The sequence below is a fragment of the Hoplias malabaricus genome, chromosome 10 (assembly GCF_029633855.1).
Source record: "Hoplias malabaricus isolate fHopMal1 chromosome 10, fHopMal1.hap1, whole genome shotgun sequence".
NCBI lineage: Eukaryota > Metazoa > Chordata > Actinopteri > Characiformes > Erythrinidae > Hoplias > Hoplias malabaricus.
In genome coordinates, this window is record NC_089809.1 from 19104974 (window position 1) to 19131207 (window position 26234).

Sequence of the window (26234 nt, forward strand, 5' to 3'; positions counted from 1 at the left end):
GTCATTGATTTGGAGTGGGTTTCAGTAACCACAGGAAGCTTTTCCCCCCATATTCAGCCCCATTCTGTCCAGCTCAACAGATTTACAATATAAAGCTTTCTCCTTGGCACACACTTTATGAAACAGAGAATAAGTAAAGGGAATCAGGGATATAAAATGTTTTAGGTTAATATTAGGTGCATTTTTTTGTGATCAATTTATTCATTCATCCCCACTCCCTGTAAATTTCCTTGCCAACAATATAAAAAGGAAACATATGAATGGATGGATTTATGAAAGGACAGGTGGACAGATAGATCATAGTGAAGGTGCCAATAGAGAAGACAGATTTAATTCATAGTTCAGCATAAATATAAGGTAGTCCATCTTCTGAACTAAACAGTATCTACACTGTGTTTACATCGACTAATAATACATCACTAGGCTCAAATGAATTATAGGAGTAAGTTGTGGACAAATATGGCAAATGATTAGTGTTTAAAAGAAAAAAGGAAAAGAACAATGTTTCTAGATAACATGTGTTAACAACACTAGTCATGTGCTCACTCAGGGCCCGTATAATTTTTTAAAAACATTTACATCATGAACATTCAGACATTTTTGCTATTAGTGCTACCATGTGTGCATGAGTTATCCAGCAATGCAGCTTCTGGATTTTAAAAACTGGCCATCGGTGCGGATTTGCTTAAAGACAGCACCCGGGTTTGGACCATGGAGAGATCGCCAGACTTAGAAAAGCATGAAAGTGTTGAGGATATTGCTCTATTTATGCTCCACAGAAGGGTAACATTGAAACCAAAGGTTGGAAATAAATTGAATATGAATTAGATGTATTACTTAAATTAAGGGGAACTGACTGACGGCTAACATTCCATGAAAGTAAACACAGTCCAAAAATGATACAAAAACAGTTTTAGTTACCAATATGTTTCTTTGGCACGATGGAGTTTTATGGTTTGGCGAGCATAAAAACAGTTTAAGATTCCGAGAATAATGTTGGTTGGAATAATTCAGAGAAACCCTGATTGGATTTTATACACATACACACGTTTTATAATATGTAGACAGACAGACTCACAGTCTGAATCTGAGTATTTATTCCTGAAATCTCTACCATATTATGTCTTTAGCAATACACTCCATGGTTGTGTCTGCCCCATTACACATGCAGCGACATTATTCTCAGAAGCATTTTGATATTATTCTCTGAATTCTGACTTAATTATCTTATTAAACTTATTATAATTTTTTTTTTTCAATGCCATGGCCCTAAAACTATGTCATACTTTTGTAATCAACATACTGAGCAAAGAAATCACCTACTAAAGAGATAAAATGTTATTTTTACTCAAAGATACTGTTTCAACTTAAGATGTAGAGCTTCTGAATCAAAACATGCTTTGTCCCTCAAAGTTTTCCACCTCTCTATGTTGTTTTGAAAGTCCCTTACTACCTTGGGTTTCAGTTTACTGCAAGTCTCTTGACAGAAATAGTGAGAAAATCACAACATTGGTTCATTACAGGCAGCATTCATAACAGTCTCAGGAGACTTATTCCAAATCACTGCAATTTAGACTAACTGACTTGGGAGCTTCCGCTCCTTTGTAAATCTAAAAAGGCTTGTGTTGCCCTTGACTGCACTGCTACAGCATACCTTCATTCCTATAGCAGTGCACTAATCTGTCCCCTGCTGCTCAGGACTGCCTCTTAAAAACGAGTGCCAAGCGTGAATGTAGTAAAGAAGCATTTCTAATCTGCTCACGTAAAAACCTGCTACTCCATAGGCTTGCGACTGGCCATTCAAGGCAAGGTAACTGCCCCGAGGAACACATTGCTCATCAATGAGAGTAATTTGGCTTTGATGTAAACTGTTCCATTTGTCTTCACTTTACCTTAACCTGTTCACATGCAGGTGCCCCCTAGTGGGCTGGTTAGCTTAATTAAAGTAAATTCATTGATAGCATCTAATATTTTTTATCACATAGTACAAAAAACAGCTCAGATTCCTCATAAGTAGTACAACTAAGTGCATACCAATTTTTAATCCCTTCTCACACAAACATTCTCCTAAAGTAATCACACTAATACACCCAGACTATCCATATTTTTTACGCATAAAGCATGTGTTCCCTTAAAACGTTTAGCATGTCAGATAACTTCAAATTTTGTCACTGAGAATTAACTTACATTCACAGTGATCGTATGGCACTGTTGAAAAGCATATGAGTAAAGTTCTTTATTTGCTTGCTCTTACAACACGAGTACATTTACACATTAACCGGAATGTAGTATTCTCGAGCACTTAGCAAACAAGCAAAGTAAAGATTTTCCATAAGTGTTTGTGAATTCTTTTAGATTCTGTGGTTGTTTATTTTCTTTGAATGATAGTTATTTACACCTCTGGCATTGGCATGGGATCAGCCTTTATTTCTTACCTCTTCAAACATGTGAGGTCACAGTGTTGTTTATCTATAGTTTCAGAAATGACTGGCACTTTTTTTGGCAATAGCATTTACACAGAAGAAAACATATGTCATGTAAAACAAAAGAAAGAAAATAGAAAAAGATAAAAGGTCACTTTGGAGACATATTGGGCACCTAATTGAAATGCTATGTAGCTCATACAATAATGTATATGCTTCAAATTTTGTACTTTGTCATACAAGACCATGTAGAATCCAAAACTGTAGAACACGATTAATGTGTTACCCCAGGACCAAATACACATTTTCAAAATCCAAAGATTACAGGCAAATTATTTACTTTTTTTTTTTTTGCAATTTGCTTCTGCATTTGAGATTATCAAATAAAACGTGAATGATGGAAATTAAACACTGAGGCAGCTCAATGGTGCAACAGGTAGTGTTACTGTTATACAGCTTGAGTCCTGGGGTTGTGAGTCCAAACCCCACCTCTGGCCACTGTTTGTGACAAGAGTCTGGATGGGTTTTCTCCGGGTGATTGAGATTTCTCTGGGGGCTCAGGTTTCCTCCCACAGTTTAAAAACACATGTTGGTAGGTGTACTGGTTTTTCAGAGTTGTCCACAAGTGTTTTTGTGAGCAAATATGTACATGCGTAATGCCCTGTGATGGACTATGACACCATCAACGGTGTGTTCCTGTCTTGCACCCAGTGATAATGGGTAAAAGCAAATAAGTTAATAAAAGCCTGGAAGTGAAGAAATACCTTAGGCAAGTGTCTACTTCAGTTTAAGCCCTGAATTATCATTGTGTTATAGTTAGAGGGGTTAAGCTTCTGCCAGAGAGCTCTACAGCGTAAACATAACTTGTTAAGTATAAACTAGTCGTTGACCTCCTCTGTCATTCTGGCTGTTAGACTGCCCCTTGCATTCATTTTGCCATCTTACAGGCATACATTGAACGCACAAGTCTCCAACCTGTAGCTGCATGCTGTCTCAGAGATAACGGTAAGAATTATTTTCTCTCCTTCAGCTCTCACTATTTGGTACTGGCTGCTCTTAGTCATTTATGACAGCAGAAGTAGAGTATATGTTACTGAGTTGATAGTTGTAACCTAGATACCCAGTGTTATTTAGCCTCTTATAAAAAAAAAAAAATAATTATATATATATATTATATATATATATATATATATAATCCTACTCGATAAATAAGTATTTTTGGTCAAAATATACCTTGCCTGGAAATTGTTATGAAAAAATATTAGTTACAGTATAGATTTTCAGATTTTTCACAGTGCCATATTTGAGTCAATGTGTACATATCATACACCAATCGAGCGGGCAGACTCTCGGGATCACAAGGATATAAGCTAAAATGTAGGACTAAGGGATTAAAGCCGAAAAAATAAGACATTCCATACTTCAGGTGCCTTCCTCAATAACAAAACCTCTGCTTCTCGAAGCCTGAAGAGCCCACAAGCAGCTCTCACACAAAGTTAGCATCGCTTACCTTAGATTTAGTCTCGTTTTAAAGTGGACTATCTGTCAAACCATTTGTGAGTAATCCTCGTGTCAAGAGTACTGGCCGAAAAAAAATCCACAGAAAATAATACACATTTTCAAAAAAATAGTTAAAATATGATCCTCATGGAGCCATGCCACACCTACTGCCATGTAGCTTAGGCTCACATTTCAAACGATTTGTCAATCAACTCTGTATACCAATCAGTGACAGAGTTATGGCGATGCACACCCAAGGAGGAGGGACAACCATGCAGAAGAACGCATACATTTTCAGCGCCTAACAGACACAGACACTGCGCGAGAGACTCAAATGGTTCTATTTGGCAGCCACAAACAATATTCAAGTCAATAAACATGTTTTGAAAGCTTAGATTTCTTTTATTAGTTACATTTCCCCTACTGGAGGATATTTAAATGCAGCAGAGGGTGTGGGGGAAGTTGCCTCGGTGAGAAACAAGTGTAAACATCAGAATAAATCACACCATACATAAGGGTTTCAACTTTTTGGTGAGGGGTAAATGGCCACTTGGTGACAGACAGGAGACTAGTTTCTCATAGAAAGTAAAGAAAATAACTAAGATGTTGACATTAGGTCTAGATAAGATATACACACTGTATTTTTGCAGTAAAAGTAATCATTTTCTTTATGGAGATCTGGGGTCTAAAGAGACACTTAGAGGCCACCTGTCCACTGTCTGCTCCAACATGATAAACTTCAAATCAGTAGGAGACATCAACTCCAAATTTTACCTGATGAAAGTAGACCCCTGGAGACATAAGTTTAAAAAGACAAAAGTAATGGGAACTCTTCAGTTTATAGTCACCAACTTTTTTTTTTTCTTTTTCAAAAATAAGACAAGCGCCTATATTTTTTGTGGTTTTCATAAGCTTTTGAGCTCTTCATATACATTTCAGGACCTCCAAATATATATATATATTTTTTTTTTACAAATTTGAAGGGTTTTCTGTAAAAATAAATGATAATGTTTATTCATTGCCTAAGGAATGGGAATATCGGCTTTACATATCGGCCATTGGCCACTACTGCTGTCTAAAAATCGGCAATCAAAAAACCCATATCAGTCGATCACTAGTATGAACGATGACAGTAGTGCCAGATATGGACAGTATAGACAGATCAAAAGCAGCACAGACCACTTAAGACATGACTTTGGTATCATTCAGTGTAATGAGGGAAATGTTTGGCTAGATATGGCTCCATTATCGTGAAGCATACTTATGTGAAGTGTGGTTAACCAGGGCTGAGTGACAGTGAGTAAAAGCTTGAGACTGTTGGAAAGATGGTCTGTGATTTTGAGCTCGAGACGTTGTGCCTCTGGTGCCTTTAAAAGTGGCCTGCAGCCTTGCTCTGCAGTGGTGTCAGCACATTTGCAAAGCCTGTGGCCTCACGCAGACAACTCCCTGAAAGTGCTGGCTTTCATATGTAGCTGTTGGGTTGATAGTAGGGTCACAGTCTATACAAGACTACAGTCATATTCAGAGCAGATTGTCTGTGGTAAGTTGCACAGAAGTATATTGGGAAGAGTTCATAGTGACACTCGCACAACCATCTTATGATCTTTGTGCTATGTTGCATTTGGCAAAAGCAATTTACCACAGTTTTCACAGTGCACTGGCCAAAACCATCAAAATTTGTCCCATCAGAAAGTAATGACTTGAATTGTCCACCCGTTTGTTTGGAAACTATACACATTTAGCACTGGGCTCAGGATCCATCTCACAACCTAAAGACAAGTTTCAGTTTTCTCACTACTTTAAATGAACACCATATTTTTCCACACATTGCTGAGGTGGAATATACTTACAAAGGAAAAAAAGACTGAATATAGAAAAAAGGCACCTAGCCAAGTACCAATGCTCTGAGGTTTCCACTCTTTAATGAAAGAATTCCACACAGAGGCCCATCAGATAATCTTTAAAATGGTGAATATACACTACAAGGAATGCAAAGAATTCATGCTTATTTGAGATATTTTATTATACACGTACATTTGACTTGTGGATGGAGCTAATCTGTCAGCTTCTAATATTAACTCTTTCAACTATTCCCTATCTGGAATGAACACCCCTGACAGCTTTCTAATTGAGACAAGCGCACTGACCCCTACTCTTGGGTAAAGGTGATCAATAGGTGACAGTGAATCTCAAGGCATGTTAGAATCTCACGGATGCTGACAGATGGACTCTTCAAGATTGAGGCTACACGAAGACCCTTTGACAGGGATATGTTAGAGACCTGACGTCAAGATGGTGACATTCTGACACTATTCAGTTGAAGGACATCTCATTCACACTTCCTGGGGAAAATCTCATTTCACTGTGCACTGCTCATGCTGACCACAGAGAAGCCAACTGGTACACAACATACTAAAACAATTGCTCCATAGTGACAAATACCTAATAGGTCCAAAAATATAACAGCTTTAAAGAAAGTTAAGCATCGATTCTATTAGAAAGCAAAGACTTGGGTCTGCAAATTATGTCAGTTAAGTTATTAATTTAGCGTTTTAAAGCAAAAATAATAAAAAGCGTCAGTCTGGTTAGGCAGCACATATATTCAACTGGCTAAAGGAGATCTGACTTTTTCACCATCCATTTTCTTTACTCATTAAACCGCTACAGGTTAAACATTGTATAAACCTGAATAAGCATTATTAAATTACTGACCCTGAAATGAAAACCCTAAAAATATTTTGCTCCTTAAGCATTAGCACGGAGAGGGTGAAGAATCTAAATGAACTGTGACTGAATGATGTCTGGTTCATCTACCTCAGTTTCCCCATCTTAATTTTATATTAAGAATTTGAGAGTCCCTGCAGTCTAACACAGAATGGAGGCCCTTTCTAGACGTTCACCAACAGAGAATGCCATATGCTCACAGGATTTTACTAATGGCAAATCCTCCCCATTTATAAGCACTGTCTATGAAGAAAGTAAGCTGCTGAAGCAGCTAGCTTTTGTTACATGGAAGCTGAACCACATCTATTAAAAAAATAACTATTATATATATCTCTGACTAGACCCAGTGTGACCAAGCCACACAAATAATTAGGTGGGTTTATCTCGCAACAGAGGTTCATTTACAACAGAGGTCAATTAAATTAAAATCTAAATTTTGATAATTTTCAGATGTTTTATAGCACGAGAAGAGAAATGAGGATTTTCACAACCTGGTGGGTGAGCAAGTTTGTCCTTTAGCTAAGCAGCAATGTAGTTTGCTGGTGTACAGCATTTCAGTTAAAAGTGCTGCTCTGTAAGCAATAGTAATCACAAGCAGATACAAAACTGGAGCCAGTGTGACAGGAGCAAAAGCACCTCATTTAAGCAACAAATACTTAGGTATAACCAAAATCCCTTTTAGTCAGACAGGAAAAAGACTCCCAGACTGAAACTAGAGGATTGTTTACTCTGTAGCTATGACATAAGGGAATAATGAACTCTGACATGTGACCTCAACATAGAGTAAGAGGCGCCTGTTCACATGGTCTCCGGCGCACAGGCAGACATTTTCTGAATACCTTGGGAAAGTGCATTACCTCATCAGTGTCCCTGTGCAAAGCCCCCCCCCCCCCCCCTTCCAATGTGACTGTGTCCTTTCAGCTCCTCTTTCTCTTTGTAACACTGTGGCAACAGCGCACACAAAAAAGGATCTGGTCTGCTTGCTATGCAGTGGTGGAGACAGACAAATGGGCTGTTTCAAAAGTGAACTTCACTTCTGCTAAGTGAAGTTAAATAAACAGCCCCGCAAATGTGCTGACAGAATAAGTAAAAGTGGGGGCAGATATTTTCTTGCAAATTTTCATTACTGTAGGTGTTTCACAATTGCAACTATTCTTTACAAGCACTAAACTTCAGTTGTGGTTTGATTGCCTCCAAGTGGTTTAACTCAGTGACATAAGCGAAATATGACTATTGACATTGTTGTTTATAAATGATGGCTATTATTAAACGTTTTCAGAAATATCTGTAAACTTCAAAATGTGTTTTTTGACAAAAACTATTTTTCAACCCTAATTGCTTGAGAAGGTAACAATCTTCAAACCTCACCTGCCACAATCTCCATTCATAGGTTTGCTAACAAAAAGAGATTGACTCTGTCATCAAGTCCATATGAGACTTTCCATGTCTGATGTTTTCTGTGACAACTGTTCAAAAGGTCAGCTTGAAGGAGAAGGTTAAATAAACATAATAGGATTCCTACCGCTGTACAGAATGACTTTAGCACGGCAGTTTCAAATTGTCAACAACAGGCATCATGGCCTTTTTTCTGACCCTCATCAAGAGGGGAGCTCATCAACAAGCCTCAAAAACAAACTTGTCTTTCACACGGCCACCCTCCCCTTCATCCCCCGGTCCCTGTTGCCATGGCTTGCCTCAGACGTTGCCATCAGGGCCTGAGACCCAAACAACTCCAGAAGTGGAGCAATGATGTCATGGTATACTTCTCAGTTGTCAGGCCTAAGACAGAGATCCTTTCTGTACGAATAGGCCTGCAAGGCCGGGGTTCCGAAACGTGACAGGGAAAGAAAGGGGGGCCTGTGGCGTCACTGAAAGGGACCACACTGCACATATCCGACAGCTTCGTACACCCCATCCAGAAATGGAACCCCACATGGCAGCCCTGAGATTTAAAGAGGATGGTGAGATGTTTTCAGTTGATGACACAAAGCTTTAGATTATGGTCACACTAGGAGTAAATAAAGCCCTCCTAAATAACACTGGAGTGTCTGACCTTAATTTAGGACGACAGAGAATCTTCTTTATAAACAGCCAGAGGGACTAGATGACCTCTGGAATGCTGTGTGAACACATGAGAAATATTCAACACAGTAAGACTAGAAAATTCATCACTGCCATCAGATTCCTTCCAACACCGAATCGTCACTAAAGCCTCGCAAATGTGCAAAAGACAAATGAAAGACATCACACATCGTCATGATTCTCTAGATATAAAAATGATTGACTCATGAGACATTCTCCATTTTCCTAAACTTAAAGATAAATTATCTAGGGTGTTTCTCAAGGCCATGCTGTTAAACAGAAATCAGGGCTGGTGTTGTTAAAATTGGAACGCTATAGATTCACCAGTGACCTACATCGATTTGCAAACCTGTGTAAAATGAAGGAAAGGAACTTATCCTATCAGACCACATACACTATATTGCCAAAAGTATGTAAAAGTATCTACCTTTGCACACATATGAACTGGAGTGACATACCATTCTTAATCTATAGGATTTAATATGTTGACTCACTCTATGCAGCTATATAATCTTAAACTCTTCTGGCAAGGCTTTCCACATAGATTAAGAGTGTGTTTTCTGGAAGAATGTTCAAAAATCCCATAGAGTGTTTGTGAGGTCAGTCACTGATGGACGAGAAGGCCTGGCTCACAGCCTCTGAACCAATTCATTCCAAAGTTGGTCTATTGGGTTGAGGTCAGGCCAGTCAAGTTCTTCCACACCAAACTTGACTTTCCGTGACTTTATGGATCTTGACTTGTGCACTGGTGCGTAGTCATGTTGCAACAGAAAGGGGCTATCGCCAAACTGTTCCCACAAAGTTCGGAGCACAAAATTGTCCAAGCATGATTCGTCACTCCAGAGAACACTCCACTGCTCTAGAGTCCAGTGGCGGCGTGCTTTTCACCACTAGATCCAATGTGTTACAATGTGCTTTGTGATGCAAGGCTTGAATACAGCTGCCCACCCATGGAAATCCATTCCACGATGCTCTCTACGCACTGTTCGAGTTAATCTGTAGGCAACAAAGTTTGGCGGTCTGTAGTGATTGACTGCAAAAAGTTGGCAACCTGTTTTGCACCTCATTTTATGTGGCTTACCACTTCATGGCTGACTGGCTATCATTCCCAATCACTTCCACTTTGTTATACTACCACTGACGGTTGACTGTGGAATATTTAGAAGTGAAGAAATTTCATGACTGGACTTGTTGCACAAGTGGCAACATGTGAGAGCGGTAAATGGTGGAGAAATTACAATCGCGAACATAGGCTTTAAATTTGCATTTTACGCACAAAATCCCTTCATGTCACCTAAATAAAAATATTCTGCAAGGAAGTGAAAGTTGACACAAATATGATTGCAGAAGTTAATGCCAAGGGAGGCACAACCAGTTATTATTTTTAATGAGGCAATAACTAACAGGCATGATTATAGTCTGAATAAATCCTTTTCTTCAGTAAGGTAACGTCTACAATTGTGGGGAAATGCAGCTCTAAGCTCAGAATCTTAAGGTGGAAGGTTATATTTGAAGAAGAATAACGACTGTTGTTTGCATGTGGCTGAAGTTTAACTTGACTAAGTTTTGATAAACTCGTTTGTAACTGCAGTTGTTTAGCTATTTAGCACATTTGGTAATGCAGTTAGCTGTCTCCACAATTTGGATGCATTTCCACCTTAAGTGATCCGTAACAGCAAATATAAGTCAATATTATCCACTTATAGAGTAAGAATAGAGTAATCCTCATTTTGGTTCATGCTTTTCAATGTTTGGAGTTCTCTCTTTTGTGTAAAACGACTCAGATGCATTTGCCTTGAGCAGAGAGAGAGAGAGAGAGAGAAAGAAACACTAGCATACCGGACAGACTTTGTTTTTTTTTTTTCATTACAGACACTGGGGCTTCATAGACTGGTTTTGAACATGCAAACAGACTGGAGAATGGTGAACTGACTTTTATAAAAAATAAAAAATAAAAAAGTGTCTTTTGATTACAATTGTGAACTACGCCTTTAAAAACTGAATTTCGACTTTACTTGTGTTGTCTTAATCTGATATTAAATAAAATGACCTGAAGCATTTAAGCATGACAATATATATAAATAGAAGAAACTGAGCAAATACTTTTTCAGAGCACTGCATACAAACTTGTAGGAGTGTAGGAACCTGAGATACGGATATAATGGGTGCTTGTTAACTGCTTTGCAAACACTATTATCTTTCTCATTTTGCATACATTCTTATCTTAGATCAAATAAACTCCAATCTAATCTATGACATTCAGAATTTGTTCCCAGTTCCCACACAAGGCTGTGTTATTTTTCTTTCCCTTTAGACAACCATAAAGTCCTGGATCAGATCCTACAGGACTGGGTGTTCCCTATGCAGGGGAAAGCAGTGTGACAACCTTGCAATTATCCATATTTAAGCATCTAGAAACCACACAATCACATTCATTTCACCTCACACTTTGTATGCTCTGGTAGTCATCATTGCAGGGCAGTAATTTTCCATCAGCACAAATTGGTGGCACAAGTGACATTGACTTCTATCAAGAAAAAATAAAAAGCAAAATGAACGGGGGTGGGGGGAGTAATTGGTTCTTTGGGGCCTTTTTGCTAAGCTTTTGGCAGTATTGCCCTGTAGCCTAATACCAGGTTTACCAAAAGCTAATACCATCATGCCTTGTGTAAATTCCAAAAATACCAAACATTCTCAGGACATGGTAAAACTTCTTGTTGTGAGTCTGAACACTGGCAAAAAATATCAACTGAAGTTCTTAACTTGGTACATTGCTGTTGCTTTTGTAGTCTGGTTGTAAATATGTCAGTTATAATCCCTTGGGCTACTAAAGAATCCAGACAGCTTAACATTTTCCTCCCTCTCTCTCTCTCATCAGGGACTAACTCACTAAATCATTAAACCAGATGTGTAGTTTTTAGGCATTATATATATGCAGTGCAGCATTAGCCTTACATTTGCCTTAGGCCAGCCCCAACACAACCAACATTCTGTTAAAGGGTACAGTGACAAACCTAACATTCAAGGCCAGATTAGATGGTTTTTCACCAAGAGTCAATATTTAAAAGAAAAATTATATATATTAATAAAATCTAAATATATATATTTTTTTACTTTGGGTCTAAAAGGTTTATGTCCCATGCTACAAGGACCAAGCTGTGTCCACTGATTACTTATCTTCAAATACACTAATAACTGGAGAATTTAGGAAAGTTTCTGCAAAAAAAAAAAAAAAAAAAAAAAAAAAAAAAAAAAAAGAAAAAAAAAAGCTTGCCCCCTTTCTGGGAGACAAATACATTCAAGTGAAAGGGTAAGACTGATTTTTTAAACTGCTTTCACATATGAGTACATTCTTTAAAGTCTAAAAATAGGCTAAAGTTATTTTCCAAAGAAAAAAAAAAAAAACACCTCAATTCCTTTAGCATGCACCGAAACCCCACACTGCAGCCTTGAACTTCAGAGGAAGGTAATCTCCACACATGCATGGCCATCCAAACAAACACATCGTCAGGGGACCCAATCAGGACACTTGGTTCATGGCCTGGTTTAACTACTCAAGTTTACCTTTGGGAACCTGGACTGAAAGATGGGTAAACCAGGTGGTCTCCAGCACAGGCAAGAAATGTCATGAATCCACTCATGTTATCCTGTCTCCTACAGTACCCTCCTCAGATTCTAAGCATTTTAACAGTGCTCATGAAGTCCTCAAGCCAATTCTTTATTCACCAAATAGAACTAACTAAAGAACCAAGCTCAGGTTCACTGCATGCAAACTTGGGCGCATGTACCTTTTATAAAAAGGAAAGTGGATGATAAGAAATGGGTAGAGCATTAGAGTCAGAGTTTATTTGCTCAAGTAAAGCACTTAAATTAAGGTGCATGGTGGCTTTAAACAATGGAGATCTTTTGTGGGGGTATTTGTATTTGTGTGTGTGTGTATAGATGGATAGCATTGCTCATATAGTACCCCTATCTAAGGGTTTCACTGCCTATGCTCAAGTTTTAAAAAAAAAAACAACAACACATAACTCTTATAAAGTTACAGCTTCAAAATCATTGCGAGGCTCCACTGACCTGTAAAAGGAAGAAAAGAGCCTCTGTCATTAGTACTTTGAGCTCAGCACTGCAGAAATTGCAATTAGTAAATTCTGATTTCAGGACAGTGCTGTAAGAGTAAATTTCACTGTAACTGTAGGGGAACCCCAGAGCAAAAATACCTAAACTTACCTAGGGTTTCTTAAAGTAGCCTCTGTATCAATGTTGCTATAAGGACATACAAGTGAACACAAAAAGATGCCACAAAACAAATGGCCACTAGTTTTAAAACCTGCTAATAATGAGGAATCACACGGCATCATTACATTTGAAGAGAATGATTGTAAAACTATTTATCTACTAACAGCCATGCATTTTTGAGGGCAATGCACATGAACTTAATGAAAGACCAGCTCTGGACTCAGAAACAGACACACAAAGGTTTCAGACTGAAACTGAACAGAGCTAAGCAGAGGACTTTAGCAGCTTCTCATTATGTGTTTTAATCATGGTACATATCATGTGTGGTCAAAAATGTATCCAAGTGCAGTTATGTTCGGTCTGAATACACCTAGCCTCATTTACACACCAGGAGGAGTACCATGCCTTAAACAAACAGTCAGTTCTTTAGCTGAGCATTTCCACTTTGAAACTGCAGTTCAAAACTGTCCAAAGAGTCTCAAACAAATAGATTCAGACATCATAAGCCTAAGATAAAAATGGAAATAAAATATACACTTATACCGAACGGAGAGGAATATTTAATAACATTTAAGCCACTCGAGGTATTTGATTTTTTTTCTTGGGAATACATTTTTTTTGTGTGTTTACCCACAGGGCGACTTCAACTGGTCCAAATTTCCATTTCATTACATTTCTGAAAGTTCCTCTTCAGAAAAAAGGAACCTAATTCCGAGCACACTGGACGTCTTCGAAAGAAATACAAACAAACCAAACCTTTAAATTACACCTGATATTAAATGAATGTCAGCTCCAATAAAGACTGATTTCAACCAATTACTAACTTCACTCTGCCCATAAATAGCTGATGTATCGGTTTCAAAGCCGTATTTACTGCTTAGTATTAGAAAGAAATTTGCAAGAGGCCGGTAAATGTTCTGAGAAAAATGAGACAAGCTCCCTGTCGAGGGCAGTGCACATGAGCATGATTTAGATGAGAAAGATGATAACGTCCTGAACGGAGACTGAGATACAACAGTGGCTCGTAGGTGTATGTTTAATTTAGTTTTTTTTGTGTGCAGCGCTTACCTGCCCAGCTCTTTGCCCGGTATGAGGCTGTAGTGTTGAGTGAAGGGTTCAGTCCTGATGCTGCTCCTAATCTCGGAGAGTAAACCCGAGCGGCTGAGACTTGACTGAGCACTGCTCCTCGTCGGACACTCAGGGATCATATCGGCGGACTGGAGAACGCTTCTTTACCCAAGAAAATCAGTGAAAACCCCTCCTGCTAACTCCTATAACGCTAAAATACCGCGACAAACACAGTTCACTCCGCGAAAACAAGTTCTCCTGTTAAACTCGCTCTCAGTCAGGTGAGCTCGCTGCTAGTTCCAACAGTAAATTAAAGTCTACCAAACTTCTCCACCTGGCTCCCGAACCACTCTTATTGACTCGCACGATTAAGAAAAACAGACTACGTTCATCTTCGTTCAAAGTTATTTTTAAGTTTCTCCTCCGCTTAGAAATATACTGCTGCGTTTCTCTCGCTGCTCTCTCAGCCTTTACCAGCAACGGTCAATTTGATTTCCGTCACTATGGAAACGGCCTTGATTGACAAGCGACTCGGCCAAGAGGGGTGGGGCTTATATAGGGGCTTCCCTCAATGAGGATCGTTCCTTTTTTCGTGAATCAAATTCTCCAAGTGAATCAAATACTACAAGAATTTTTAATTCGACTATAATATCATTGTATTTATAAACAATGACCACGATATTATTTTTTGTTTCTTAATATATATATAACTGATTTTATGTTTCATATATGTAGGCAATTTATATACATCTAATAAAATGTTTTAATAACAATAATAATAATGATTCATTTAAAGACGTAGTTTTGATTAACAGAGATGTATTATTATGGATTTAATCAAGGACTGCAGAGATTTTACAGCATCACGATAACATTTACGATGAGAATCAATCACCCCAAAAAAAAAAACAAAGAATCGACTCGTTTGTGAACCAAACAAAACAGTTTCCTTGTAGGCGCCAACGCGAGAGTCCGTTTCTCAAATGGTCTTTACTTTTAAGGTTATTCGTAGTTTCGGTGTATTTTAGATATTATAAAGTGAGCTGCCTGAGAAAATGACAATAATATGTAAAGGCCTCTTAAGAACAGTTAATTTCTGCGGTGAAGTCAGAGCCCCCTGCTGTTAGAAAAGTGTAGTTTAGATTTTACAAACAAGGCTTTATTCACAGTCAACGTACAGAAAATGATATGAAAGCAAAAAAGGGGCAATTTGAGGGGACATATTTCCTCTCAGGGATAATGTGGTAACAGTCTGAAGAGGATAAAACAAACTGCAAAACTGCATTAAGCTTGTGGAAACACTATTGTAAATATGCAAGTCTTGATGTTTTTGAAAAACAAACAAAAGTACACTTATAATCCTCTAACTCACATTAAAAAGTATATTGAAGCAAATTAACATTAAAATAACACAATAAAAAAAGGACAGTGCTTTATGGCGCATCAGATGCTAAACTGTTTCCGCTTGTGATAAAAAAAAAAAATGCTCTCTTCTCCCTCCATTGTTTCTACCACTAACAAAAGGGACAAAAAGTGAAGGTATTCCTTCCGCTTTATAAATAAATTACATGACATTAAAAAAAAAAAAGACAAAACTTTGTGTGTTTACAATTTGTATTATTTCAGTGCATTAAAGAAATAGATCAGCGTTTATAAACCTGAAGTCAACCTGCACATGTTTCTTATTATTGTTTCAGCAGGAAGGCTATAATTAATCGCCAGTCATGTCAACCAGGTGCAGAAAAACACTGATATTGTTAAGTCTGCGAATAGTCTGCAGGGCTTGAGAAAAACTGTCATAGGCAAAAAGTGTAACATGATGAATGCTTATTCCCAAATAATGGTCCCTTTTAAAATAACAACAACATTACTGTGTATACAAATACACAAACAAGGCATTGATAAATCATACAAAACATTATAAATAATGAGAAACATCACAGTCATTATTAGGCATTCTAGCAGTGTCTATACAAATAAAAATAATCACCCAAATAAAACGACACATTACAGCAGCCATCCAGTGGAACCATATTAAACATGTGACCTACAAAAATAAGTACATTAATATCTGCATTAAGCATACATACTTACAGATAAATAAGTGAGGCTTGATTAGTTTCAGGGTCATATTGCAAATCATTATTTTCTTCTAATATTCAGTCTTTAGAGGGATTAGCGTTTATGCTTCTATGTTTTCAATGATGTATAATTTCAAACAATTATGAATATGCAGTGCGCACCAGTGGATTTGCATATATCTTTTTAAACAAATAATATAATTTTATATGTATGGTAAATATTCTGCTCATACATATATAATGTATGTTTTACAGCCTGTCCATTAATGCTTTGCCAACACTGAAAGGGCTAACATTTTCAGGAAAAGAGGCTGGAAATCTTTGAGTAACATGATTATTATCTGATTAGGTGCAGAACTGAGGGAATGACCCATGGCTCAACATCATGCCTTTTACTGAACATTATTTGAAGGGCATCCCTGACCTCTTAAAGAAGGTTGCAAATAACTGCTGTGAAAAAATCTGCAGTGTTATTTTGGGATACAGGCTCTGTCTACAGAGAGTTGTGAGGATTGGAGCGGCTAATCTAGGTATCCTGTAAATTCGCTTACATCATCTGCTTCTACAGACACCCAGCAAAAAAACAATGATAACTGCTAATACAACAATGAGACAGAAGAGAATCAGGAACTGAATTAATCACTTGTCTGCTCTAGTCTTGACACTGGATCTGAAATTGCATCTTGCATTTGGATGTAAAATTGTACATTTACTGTGTTAACTGGTGTGCAACCTATATACTCAACCTGAGGTTTTGTTATTTCTGCCTCACATCCAAATCGTAAAGTGATTTAATTCCTCACAAGTAGAAGTGTTACAAATTTAAAATTCTCTGGAAATTACAAACCTTCAAATACATAATACGTAATAGTTACCTCCAACCTCTTCTAGCATGGGTGTTGTATTTGTGGCAATCATTTGTTGAGCTCTGATCATTTTTAGGATCACAGTGATGGTGTATACTATTGATTTTTTTTTTATTGTTATTTTTTTTTTTATAATAAATTAATCTAAAACTACCCTTGGCAAAATTGCAGTGAGGCACACCAAACTATTTGCTTTCTCTCTACTGTTCCTCATTGGTGACCAGTTTTAGGCAAAGTCAATAAAAAACAACAAACTATAAGAATCCAGAGAGCTTTGGCAAGAAATCAAACATGTAAAGGAACGTCCCTCCCTCTGATGAAGTTGTGGGCCATTAAAGAACCACATGTATAGTGGGCTTTTGTCCTTCATGCACAACAATAAGAGCATATCAGGAAAGTGAGCAATGCCTCATTAGTATCATGGCACAGCAGATGAACAATAGCAGGGGAACAGTCAGTGAGCTCACACACAGTAGGCTGGACGCAGGTTTTCACTACACATCTTATTTTTCTCCTTTCCCAACCTTATAGTAGTACAATATGTACAATATATCTATTATCGGATTCATGCAATTTCAAGTAATCTCAAACAAAACTTCACATACTCTTAAATGAATCCTCAGATGCATAAAAAAATACTCCCTTGAGGACATGGGTCACTGAAAATTAAAATACAGTAATTTTGGGGGAAAAAAATACTGTCTTAGATGTCTCTTTGACTTCTCTATTCCAGACCAAAAGTGCTGGTCTCCTCCACAGCAACCAATAATTTCTCGTACAGCATAGTGTATGAAGGGTATGGTGGCAAATCCAGACGGTTAAAGCATGTGTGAGCCCTGTGAATGAAGAGAAAACAGTTAAAGAAAAGGTAAAGTTCAAGAATATACATATATTACATATATACATACATATATATACATACATATCTATATATCCTCCGAGTGCTCCGGTTTCCTCCCACAGTCCAAAAACAAACATTGGTAGGTGGATTGGCGACTCAAAAGTGTCCGTAGGTGTGAGTGTGTGAGTGAATGTGTGTGTGTTGCCCTGTGAAGGACTGGTGCCCCCTTCAGGGTGTATTCCTGCCTTGTGCCCAGTGATTCCAGGTAGGCTCTGGACCCACCGCGACCCTGAATTGGATAAGCGGTTACAGATAATGGATGGATGGAGAATTCACTTGGTAATGAAAGGCTTGAAACACACAAACCTTCAGGTGTGTGGTAGTACCTTCAGGTTATAATGTAAAGTATGGTGAAAATCACAAATATGCCAATTTATCTAATTTCAAGTTAACTTGGCCATGAATAGAAAATAATATATTTGGGCATTTGTTTGAGAAAAAGGCACGCAATAAGGTTTATGCTTTTTATGTAGGTCAATTTCTGTTAGAAAAATGAAGGTAGTTCTCTGGCTGCTGAAATGCATCGTATATTTTGGTGAACATATTTTTTTTTCTTCTTCTTCTTTTTTTTACCGTTCTGTATATTGAAATGCAAAGCTGGAACTGGGAAACCTGTATTCTTCAACTCAGTCTGCTGATGCTCTTTTACACAATGCCAAAAACAAGCCTGTTCTCCCTGTGACAGCGAAATATGAGCTCAGCGCACTGTTTTAGCACTGACAGTGCCAGCTTTTGATCCACTGGTTCTTCCATTCACCAACATGACAGAGCAAATGAACATTTCAAGGTGAAATACTTGATGTGACATTGAGAGCTTTATTTACATGGGCAATTTTTGGATGACACACTTCGTCTGCTTGAGTAACTTTATTTACAAGTCTAAATAGCATGAACACAAACCCTGAAAATGGCCCCTCTTTGAGTCTGTGCTGAATGAATGACTGACTCAACTCAATCCCAGGGAAGCAACATTAACAAAAAAAATGAATTAACAAAAGAGTTATTAAGGGCCATGACTTGCGTTGGTTGTTATACACTCACTGTGCAATGTATTCCCATTAGTGGTGTGCCCTAGTCTTATAGCACTTTGGGTTCACTACACAAATGGAAAGATAAAAGAAACAGTTCATTTCTCTGTAACTGTGTTTGATTTACTAATGGCTGTTAACACCCTGGGAAAACATAACGTACTACAAAGCGTTCTCACTCAACATACCCTTGAAATGTGTACTTTTCTACAGAGGTGAATGCAAGCCATGAAGTGAATGAAAGCATAAATATGTTTAGTTTTATCAGTATCTTGATCATATCTCACTTCCCATGCACAAGTTTCACCCGATTCAAGGTTATTTATGGTTCATTATCAACTGTTTAATGAGGAAGTGGTGAAATTTATTTAATATCATACTCAAATATGGGTATATAAAAACAGTAGTATGACCTCAGAGAATAGACCCTTCTTCTCTAGAAGAAGTGGTTGTCCCAAAAGAGCTTTTGAAAAGCCAGTTAAACTAATGAGAAGTCTTACTCAATCAGTACAAGATTTATTTATCAGGAGCTATTTAAACATAGAACTACTCTCAGAGGCGCCATGCCATGAGAGCACAGTGTCCTGCAGCAACAGAAACATGTGAGAGTGAGTCGGCATGAGTCACACATTTCATGTCAACTCCAACACCTCAAGGATAAGAGCTCTCTGTAGTTGTCCAGTGTCAGTGGGTGGGTGTTTTTATAGAAGAAGAGTTAAACCTGTGCCAGTACAGAAATCCTCTAAATTTGGATACTTTATAGAAATGAACCATAGTTAAACATACCAGCTAATAGTTTTTACTTTCATTTACACTTTCAAGACCAAACAATGTAATAAAATAAAGCTTATTCTTTGTCAAACAAAACACATTATAATAGTGCCAATCCATAACAGATGTCATTTAAATATACTGTCAGCTTAAATTTGGCCAAAAAACTGAAATTAATTTAATAAAAATTGATAGATTACTACCTTTATTTTTATAAATTTACTTTACTACACTGTGTTACTAGAAAATTATGCAAATGTCTTATGACATTCAGGGCAGCAATACTTTCTCCAAAAATGGTCTTTCTGTCTTCTTGAACTACTTTCTAAGTTATCCGGAATGTTTTGTTGAAGGTGTTCACCTGGGTAAAGACGTGACCTTCCCCCACTTCTCGATGCAGAAACGCCGCAGACCGTTGCTTCCACGTAAAGATGCAAAGCCTTCATACGGCACACTGGATGTCCCAGTAACAAACTGCAGTAACCGCAGCCTCTGCTCATTATTAAAACGTTCCACTGCTCCCCAGAACCACCGGATCACTATATGTCCATCATGGTAGCCTGGAGAGAAGTGAGAGGAGTTTCAAACTTTATGCTGTAAAGAACACAGATTAATTGAATATGGTCCAATGCCTCTGTAAGCATGACCGGGATCCTATGAACAGTTTTAGAAAAGTCAACAAAGGCACTAGTGATGTGAATGTGGTCATTCCAGCACCATAGAACCACCAAACCACAGGGGTCAAGAAAATACCATAGAGGCTGCATGTTTTGCTTCTGTCATCAAAACTTCCAACCATAGCAATGAACTGTGAGGGACACCATTGGCTTTGTTTCTTTTGGTGTCAGAAGTGGGAAAAACTTGTTATGATCCCTACTGGCATTCTAGACGGATTAATGCCAGAAGTTCTGAGGGAAACAGGGTGAAACGGTTCAAATGGAGCAGATGATTATCCTAGCAATTAAGAGCTTATGTCTTAATGAGAGTCAGAGGAGTGTTCTGGCAGTCACAGCACAGCACTACTGGAGGTTAACGGTTAATGGATATTAGCAGATATTTCTGGAATGGGAAGGTATCTGCTGAAGCAAAAACACGAGTTCAACTCAGGACATTTGCACTAGAATAAGTAGATCACTGTTTCCCAAAAATCTGGGACACTATGCAAAATGTAAATGTAAACAGAATGCAACAATGGTCAAATAATTTAAACACTGTATCTCTATATAATTATCTGCACATTTTGAATTTGAATCCAGCAACACATTTCAAATATTTGGGACAGGGCCAACAAAAGTTGTGTAATCCTAAAAAAGTCACTTAATGGAACATGTCACAATGAACCTGGTTCATTCACAACAGGTCATGGCTGGGTATAAAAAGATCCCAGAAGGTTTTTCAGAAGTAAAGATGGGCACCTCTCTGTTAAAGACTGCATGGGCAAATAATAATAATAATAGTAATAATTCAAGAATCACGATTCTCAACAAAAAAGGGCCAAGAACGTGGGTATATCAGAGAATCCAGAGAAATCTCTAGAGAAATCTCTATATTCAAGGAACAAGGCTGAAAAACAACAATGGATGTTCGTGATCATCAGGTCCCCATAGAAAACACTGCATTAAAAACACCATTCTGTAATTGAAAGCACTGCATATGCTCAGAACCACTTCTGAAACCCAATTTCTGTGACCATAGATCATAGACAGTAAAAATCTACCATGCAAACACAGAAGTTCCAGTAACCTTCTCTGTGGCCAAGTTCATTTAAGATGAATAGATGTATGTGGATAATGTGTTCTGTGGTCCCACTAATGCGGGATGGATCAATGCACATGGCATGAGTGACTTACACATCTGAGAAGGGGATTCATGTTGATGTATGAACAGGTTTTATAACAACATTTTCTTGCTGTCCAGTTAAAAACATGTATCTCCCAAAACAGCAACTATACCTTCCAAAGGAATTCAATGTAAAAAGATTTTATTCCAAGTAATTCTGGTGCATTTCTATTGGTCCATTCATCCTGAAATTTTCACAGTGTGAAGGGCAGTCAAATGAGGTAGTAAACAAAAAATCCACAAAGATACGTGTTTTTAATTGGACAGCGACAATATGCTGCCATCCAAACAGTCTTTTTCAGGGTAGGCCTTAATTATTTTTAGCAAGACAATACCCAACCATATTCTGCATGTATTACAGCAGCATGGCTCCATAGTAAAATGTCCACCTGCAGTGCAGACCTGTCACTTAGTACAAACATATGGCGCATAATGAAACAAACAATACAACAAAGTATAACCTGAAATGTTGAGCAGATGTAATCCTACATTCATGAAGGAGGGAAGTTTTCTCTCATTTCCCAAATGGCTAGTTTGCTTATTTTAAATTCAAAAGGTGAGTAGTCTATATATTTCAATAATATGTTGTTTTTGTACTGTGGTCAATTATTTATATTTAGGATTTAATGATTTACACCTCACTTCAATCTGTTTATTTTAAAGTTAACCCAGCACCCCAATGGCTCTGTACCAATGTCATCACTGCTTTACAGACTTGTTGTATATAACAATTTAGTAATTCATATACCTAATGGTATTTTTGCAGCAAGAAACATCTAAAAATAGTACACGTCCAGGACAGCATAAAGTTTTCTGACTCACTCTAAACTCTAATATGCCCACTCCCTGGGGCATTTCACACTTACCTCCTCTGTACTCAGTATTAGACCTCCAGTCATTCAGGTCTATTTCAGCTGTTCCTGCAATGACCAGCTCCAGCTCCCGAGCATCAAACACTGACACCAATCGTGAGTCTACCACCTGAAAAACAAGGAGTACAACAATATATATTGTTTATATTGTTTAAATATATATAAACATTCTTTAAACTAATTTTTTTTTTTTATAAAATTGCTGGTGTACCTCATAGAAACCCCGAACCAATGCTTCTGTCTGTTGCACCACCCCTCTCTCCACCCTCCACTTTGCCATTCGTTCAATGTACTCCTTCTTATTCTTCTCTGTCACTTGGATATTGGTTCCCCCAGATTTCAGCTCCCTCTCTGTTACCTGTTCACAGTGAGCAAGGTCAGACCAGACGTTTAATGCATGAAAACTATACCACAGTAGTGCTATGAACTCTCAAATATAGTTTTAATACACAACATAAGTCTTTGTACATGGCATTATGGAGAAAAACATCAGTCAGATGTGCCAGATGGGATGAACAGATGGACACGTGCAGTACCTGCCCAAAGACCTCTTCATTAACAGTGAAGGTAAGGTCCAGGATGTCTGTAATGTCATTGTCCTTCATCCACTGGAGGCTTTGGTGGAACTCCTCATCAAGATACTCCAAATCACTCAGATCAGTTGCCCTACATGAGGTGAAACACACACACACACACACACACACACACACACACACATATATATATATATATATATATATAAAACCAAAAAAATTCAGGCAACAATTAAGAATACAGAGCACAGACTCCTTGACACATGCTATAAACACAACTGAGCACAAAACCACAGTACAAATACACTACAATTAGCTGTACACAAAAATAAAGGTACCAAATATGAATCATCTTTGGTTTCCTATAAATGTAACTTTTTTATTCTTTGCAAAGATAACAACCCATTTTACAGCAAAACTTGCAGACCAGCTGGATGTCAGTGAGACTGGTCTGAAGAGCTTCCACATAATGTAAAAGTTCTAGAAAGGAGTAATATGAATATAGCAGTTGAAGTATAAAACTCACAGCCGGAGGAGGGCTTTGTAGAACGGCCTAGTGAAGAAGGCATCCAGTAGGTACTGATGAATCAGTGCCAGGCCCAGAATACGCCCACTGAACCTGAACCTGTATATTGAACATTAGAGAACAAACTTGCATCACTTATGTAACCACACGCTGCACTTAGTGCCCTTCTATCTATAGTTTTTGTCCTTGTGTTCCAACTTTAATAGTGTATAATACCAATTTACACTCATATCACACATAACCTTTAAAATCATGGGTAATTCACTAAACTGTATACCACCGGTCATCATCTGCAAACTGCAGTCATGGTATATAACAAATGAAAGAAGTACATTTTTTGTTAGTATGTTTGAAAAAAATGGATCTAGTGAAGTGGTCATAACAAACTGAAAATTTCCTCTCTTAGGCAAACAGCTAAAAAGCTCAAATTGTCAGGTATTTTTCTTTAGTGAAATCACCCTTTCAGTTCATCTTTGCAAGATGATGGCACTGAGACAATAAGACCTGAGATCATTCTGTCCTCGCAGTTAAAACACAGAGGAAGAAAAGACAGAGAACTACCTATTTGGCTTCATTTTCTACCATCATCACTGTAATTTGCTGAACAAAAGGGACATTTTATCTGTCAGTCAAATTGCCAAAATGACATGAAACAAATACTGTGACATTCTTTGCATGCTTATCATAGAGACTGACAAGTACAAGTGTACTATTTCATAACCACATGCCACATCAACAGGAGTGTGTGTGTGTGTTTGGAGAGGGAGTGAGGTAGTAAGTGAGAGGGAGCAAGCAAGAGAGAGAGAAAGAAAGAGAACATACCATTCTAAATGGTTCTCAACGAAGGCGGACATGGGGCTAATCTGAACAGTGTAGGTGTCGTTAGCGGAGTATTCAAAAAGGCCGTAGTAAGGATTAAACAGCTCCTGAGACAATAAGAAGAAAAACTCCCGCGAAGGCCCACTGTAGTCCAGACTAGACATGAAAGAGATGAGCAATTATACATGTCAGATAACAGCATGATACAAATGAAATAAAAATAAGAGCAAAGATTTCTTGTCTTTTTGTCTTTGCCTGCAAAAGCAATGAACACGTTCTATAAAAATCCCCACGGATGTAGTAGTCCGGCTGATACCTCATTTGCTTTCTGACATCAGAGAAACTCCTGCTATTAAGACATTTTGTATGATATAGGTAGTGTTTGTTTCATTGTACCGAGCCTGACATAGAAATAGGTGGAATTCAATCTGTATTTGCAGAATTTCAAAGTGTATGTATAAATGCAACACTGGTGTATCAGCTAAAATGGCCAGATTATTTTCAGTAGCATGGTTTTCATTCATTTAAATTAATCAGTGTTTCCATCAACTACTCATACGGGTAAATTCCCACTGTGACATGCTGCTGCCATGTCATTATTATGAATAATAATAATTATTATAATAATTTATTTCTCCTGAAGGTAATTTTATCGCATTTTCAAAATCCAAAAAAATGAGTTGGATAAAAAAAAATAATCACGTCACTGTGTTTCAGGTTTAAAAGTAAACATACCCTTCTTCTCCCACAAATGTAATGTAGAGCTTGTTCCGCTGCAGCTCTTTGCGAGAGTAGGCCATCACCTGGTTAAAAGTGCCTTCCAGGAGATGCTCTCTTCTGATAATCAGCCTTTCACAACATGGACAAATGTGAGTTTCAGCAGAGAGCAATAGTTCAGATATTGCTTCAGTCACACACTTCACACACAAAATGGCCCATGCAAACTCACACTTACTTGATTTTTCCTGGCCCCTGGCCATAGCCCTTGGCTTCGAGTTTCCTGTAAAAATTGCGCAGTTTGGCTTCAAAGTCTCTGCGGTATGGAGCAGGCGCTCTGGCTCTCTGCAATCCTACCAAGACACACCCATACACAGACACAACGAAACATTACTATATCTAGGTTATTGGTCTCTACCTACAAATTATTTGAAGAAATAATATATTCATAGTGCTAGCCACTTACATGCTCCATATTTATGGATAGAATACTACCTTCTGTAATAGCTTTTCAACTGGGCTAGCTCATTGCCACCCAGCTGTGATAGTATTGGGTTTCTAAACGCTTTTCTGAATTCCATAAAACCTCATTAGACCCCCCTCTGAGTTGCACGCCATGTACATGTTCATCCCACTTGCGTAAAAAAAAAAGCTCTTTATAACACAGCAGGATGCTGCCAATGTGATTCAAATATTAAGCTCCACATCAAAAAGCATAACAGAGTCTGGGCAAGTGGCTAAGGAAATTTGTTTTAGCACTGGGGAAAAGTGGGTTAGATGCTGCAAAGGCAAAAACATATCGCTAACAAGTGTGTGCTCAAAGAGTTAATTGTATGCAAAGATTATTTTTATATGTGAAAGACAGAGGGGAAAAAAACAATGCTACATGTTAAGTGTCTACAGGGACAGCTTTGTATTGTATTATGCAAGGCCTCCACACAAGATAGCTGATATTACAGCAGTTTTCAGACCAGATTATTAACCTAGGGTTGGGGACCCTTGCATGATTAGATTAGAACAATTATATATTGATTGGCAATCACCACGGACTGAGAGTCTTTGTGAATATTCATAGCGGACGGAATGTGAGTTTGTGTGTCAGAATCATGTTAAAATTAGGGTGTATAACAGGTGCAGGATGCAATTTTATCAGTATCTATACATATAGAGCATTTCCATGCATAAAGTCATAGTCACGTCTTTGTAAAATCGTATGAAGTGGACACACATACACACAAAGCCACAAAC

The 26234-nt window shown here is 37.9% G+C and overlaps 2 protein-coding genes across 2 annotated transcripts in view; both read right to left on the bottom strand.

The window, feature by feature from the left end:
• stk17a (serine/threonine kinase 17a) overlaps window positions 1–14547 on the bottom strand; it is a 31019-nt gene extending 16472 nt beyond the window's left edge. The window contains exon 1 of the mRNA XM_066683126.1: window positions 14034–14547. Within this exon, the coding sequence (XP_066539223.1) occupies window positions 14034–14173 (140 nt within the window). The 5' untranslated portion in view covers window positions 14174–14547. The remainder of the gene's footprint in view (window positions 1–14033) is intronic.
• Window positions 14548–15115: 568 nt separating this feature from the next.
• LOC136708540 (E3 ubiquitin-protein ligase HECW1) overlaps window positions 15116–26234 on the bottom strand; it is an 83893-nt gene continuing 72774 nt past the window's right edge. The window contains exons 20-28 of the mRNA XM_066683167.1: window positions 25225–25339; window positions 25005–25118; window positions 24273–24425; window positions 23451–23549; window positions 22928–23057; window positions 22603–22749; window positions 22386–22500; window positions 20042–20240; window positions 15116–17816 (exon numbers count right to left, since the gene is read on the bottom strand). Of these exons, the coding sequence (XP_066539264.1) occupies window positions 17705–17816; window positions 20042–20240; window positions 22386–22500; window positions 22603–22749; window positions 22928–23057; window positions 23451–23549; window positions 24273–24425; window positions 25005–25118; window positions 25225–25339 (1184 nt within the window). The 3' untranslated portion in view covers window positions 15116–17704. The remainder of the gene's footprint in view (window positions 17817–20041; window positions 20241–22385; window positions 22501–22602; window positions 22750–22927; window positions 23058–23450; window positions 23550–24272; window positions 24426–25004; window positions 25119–25224; window positions 25340–26234) is intronic.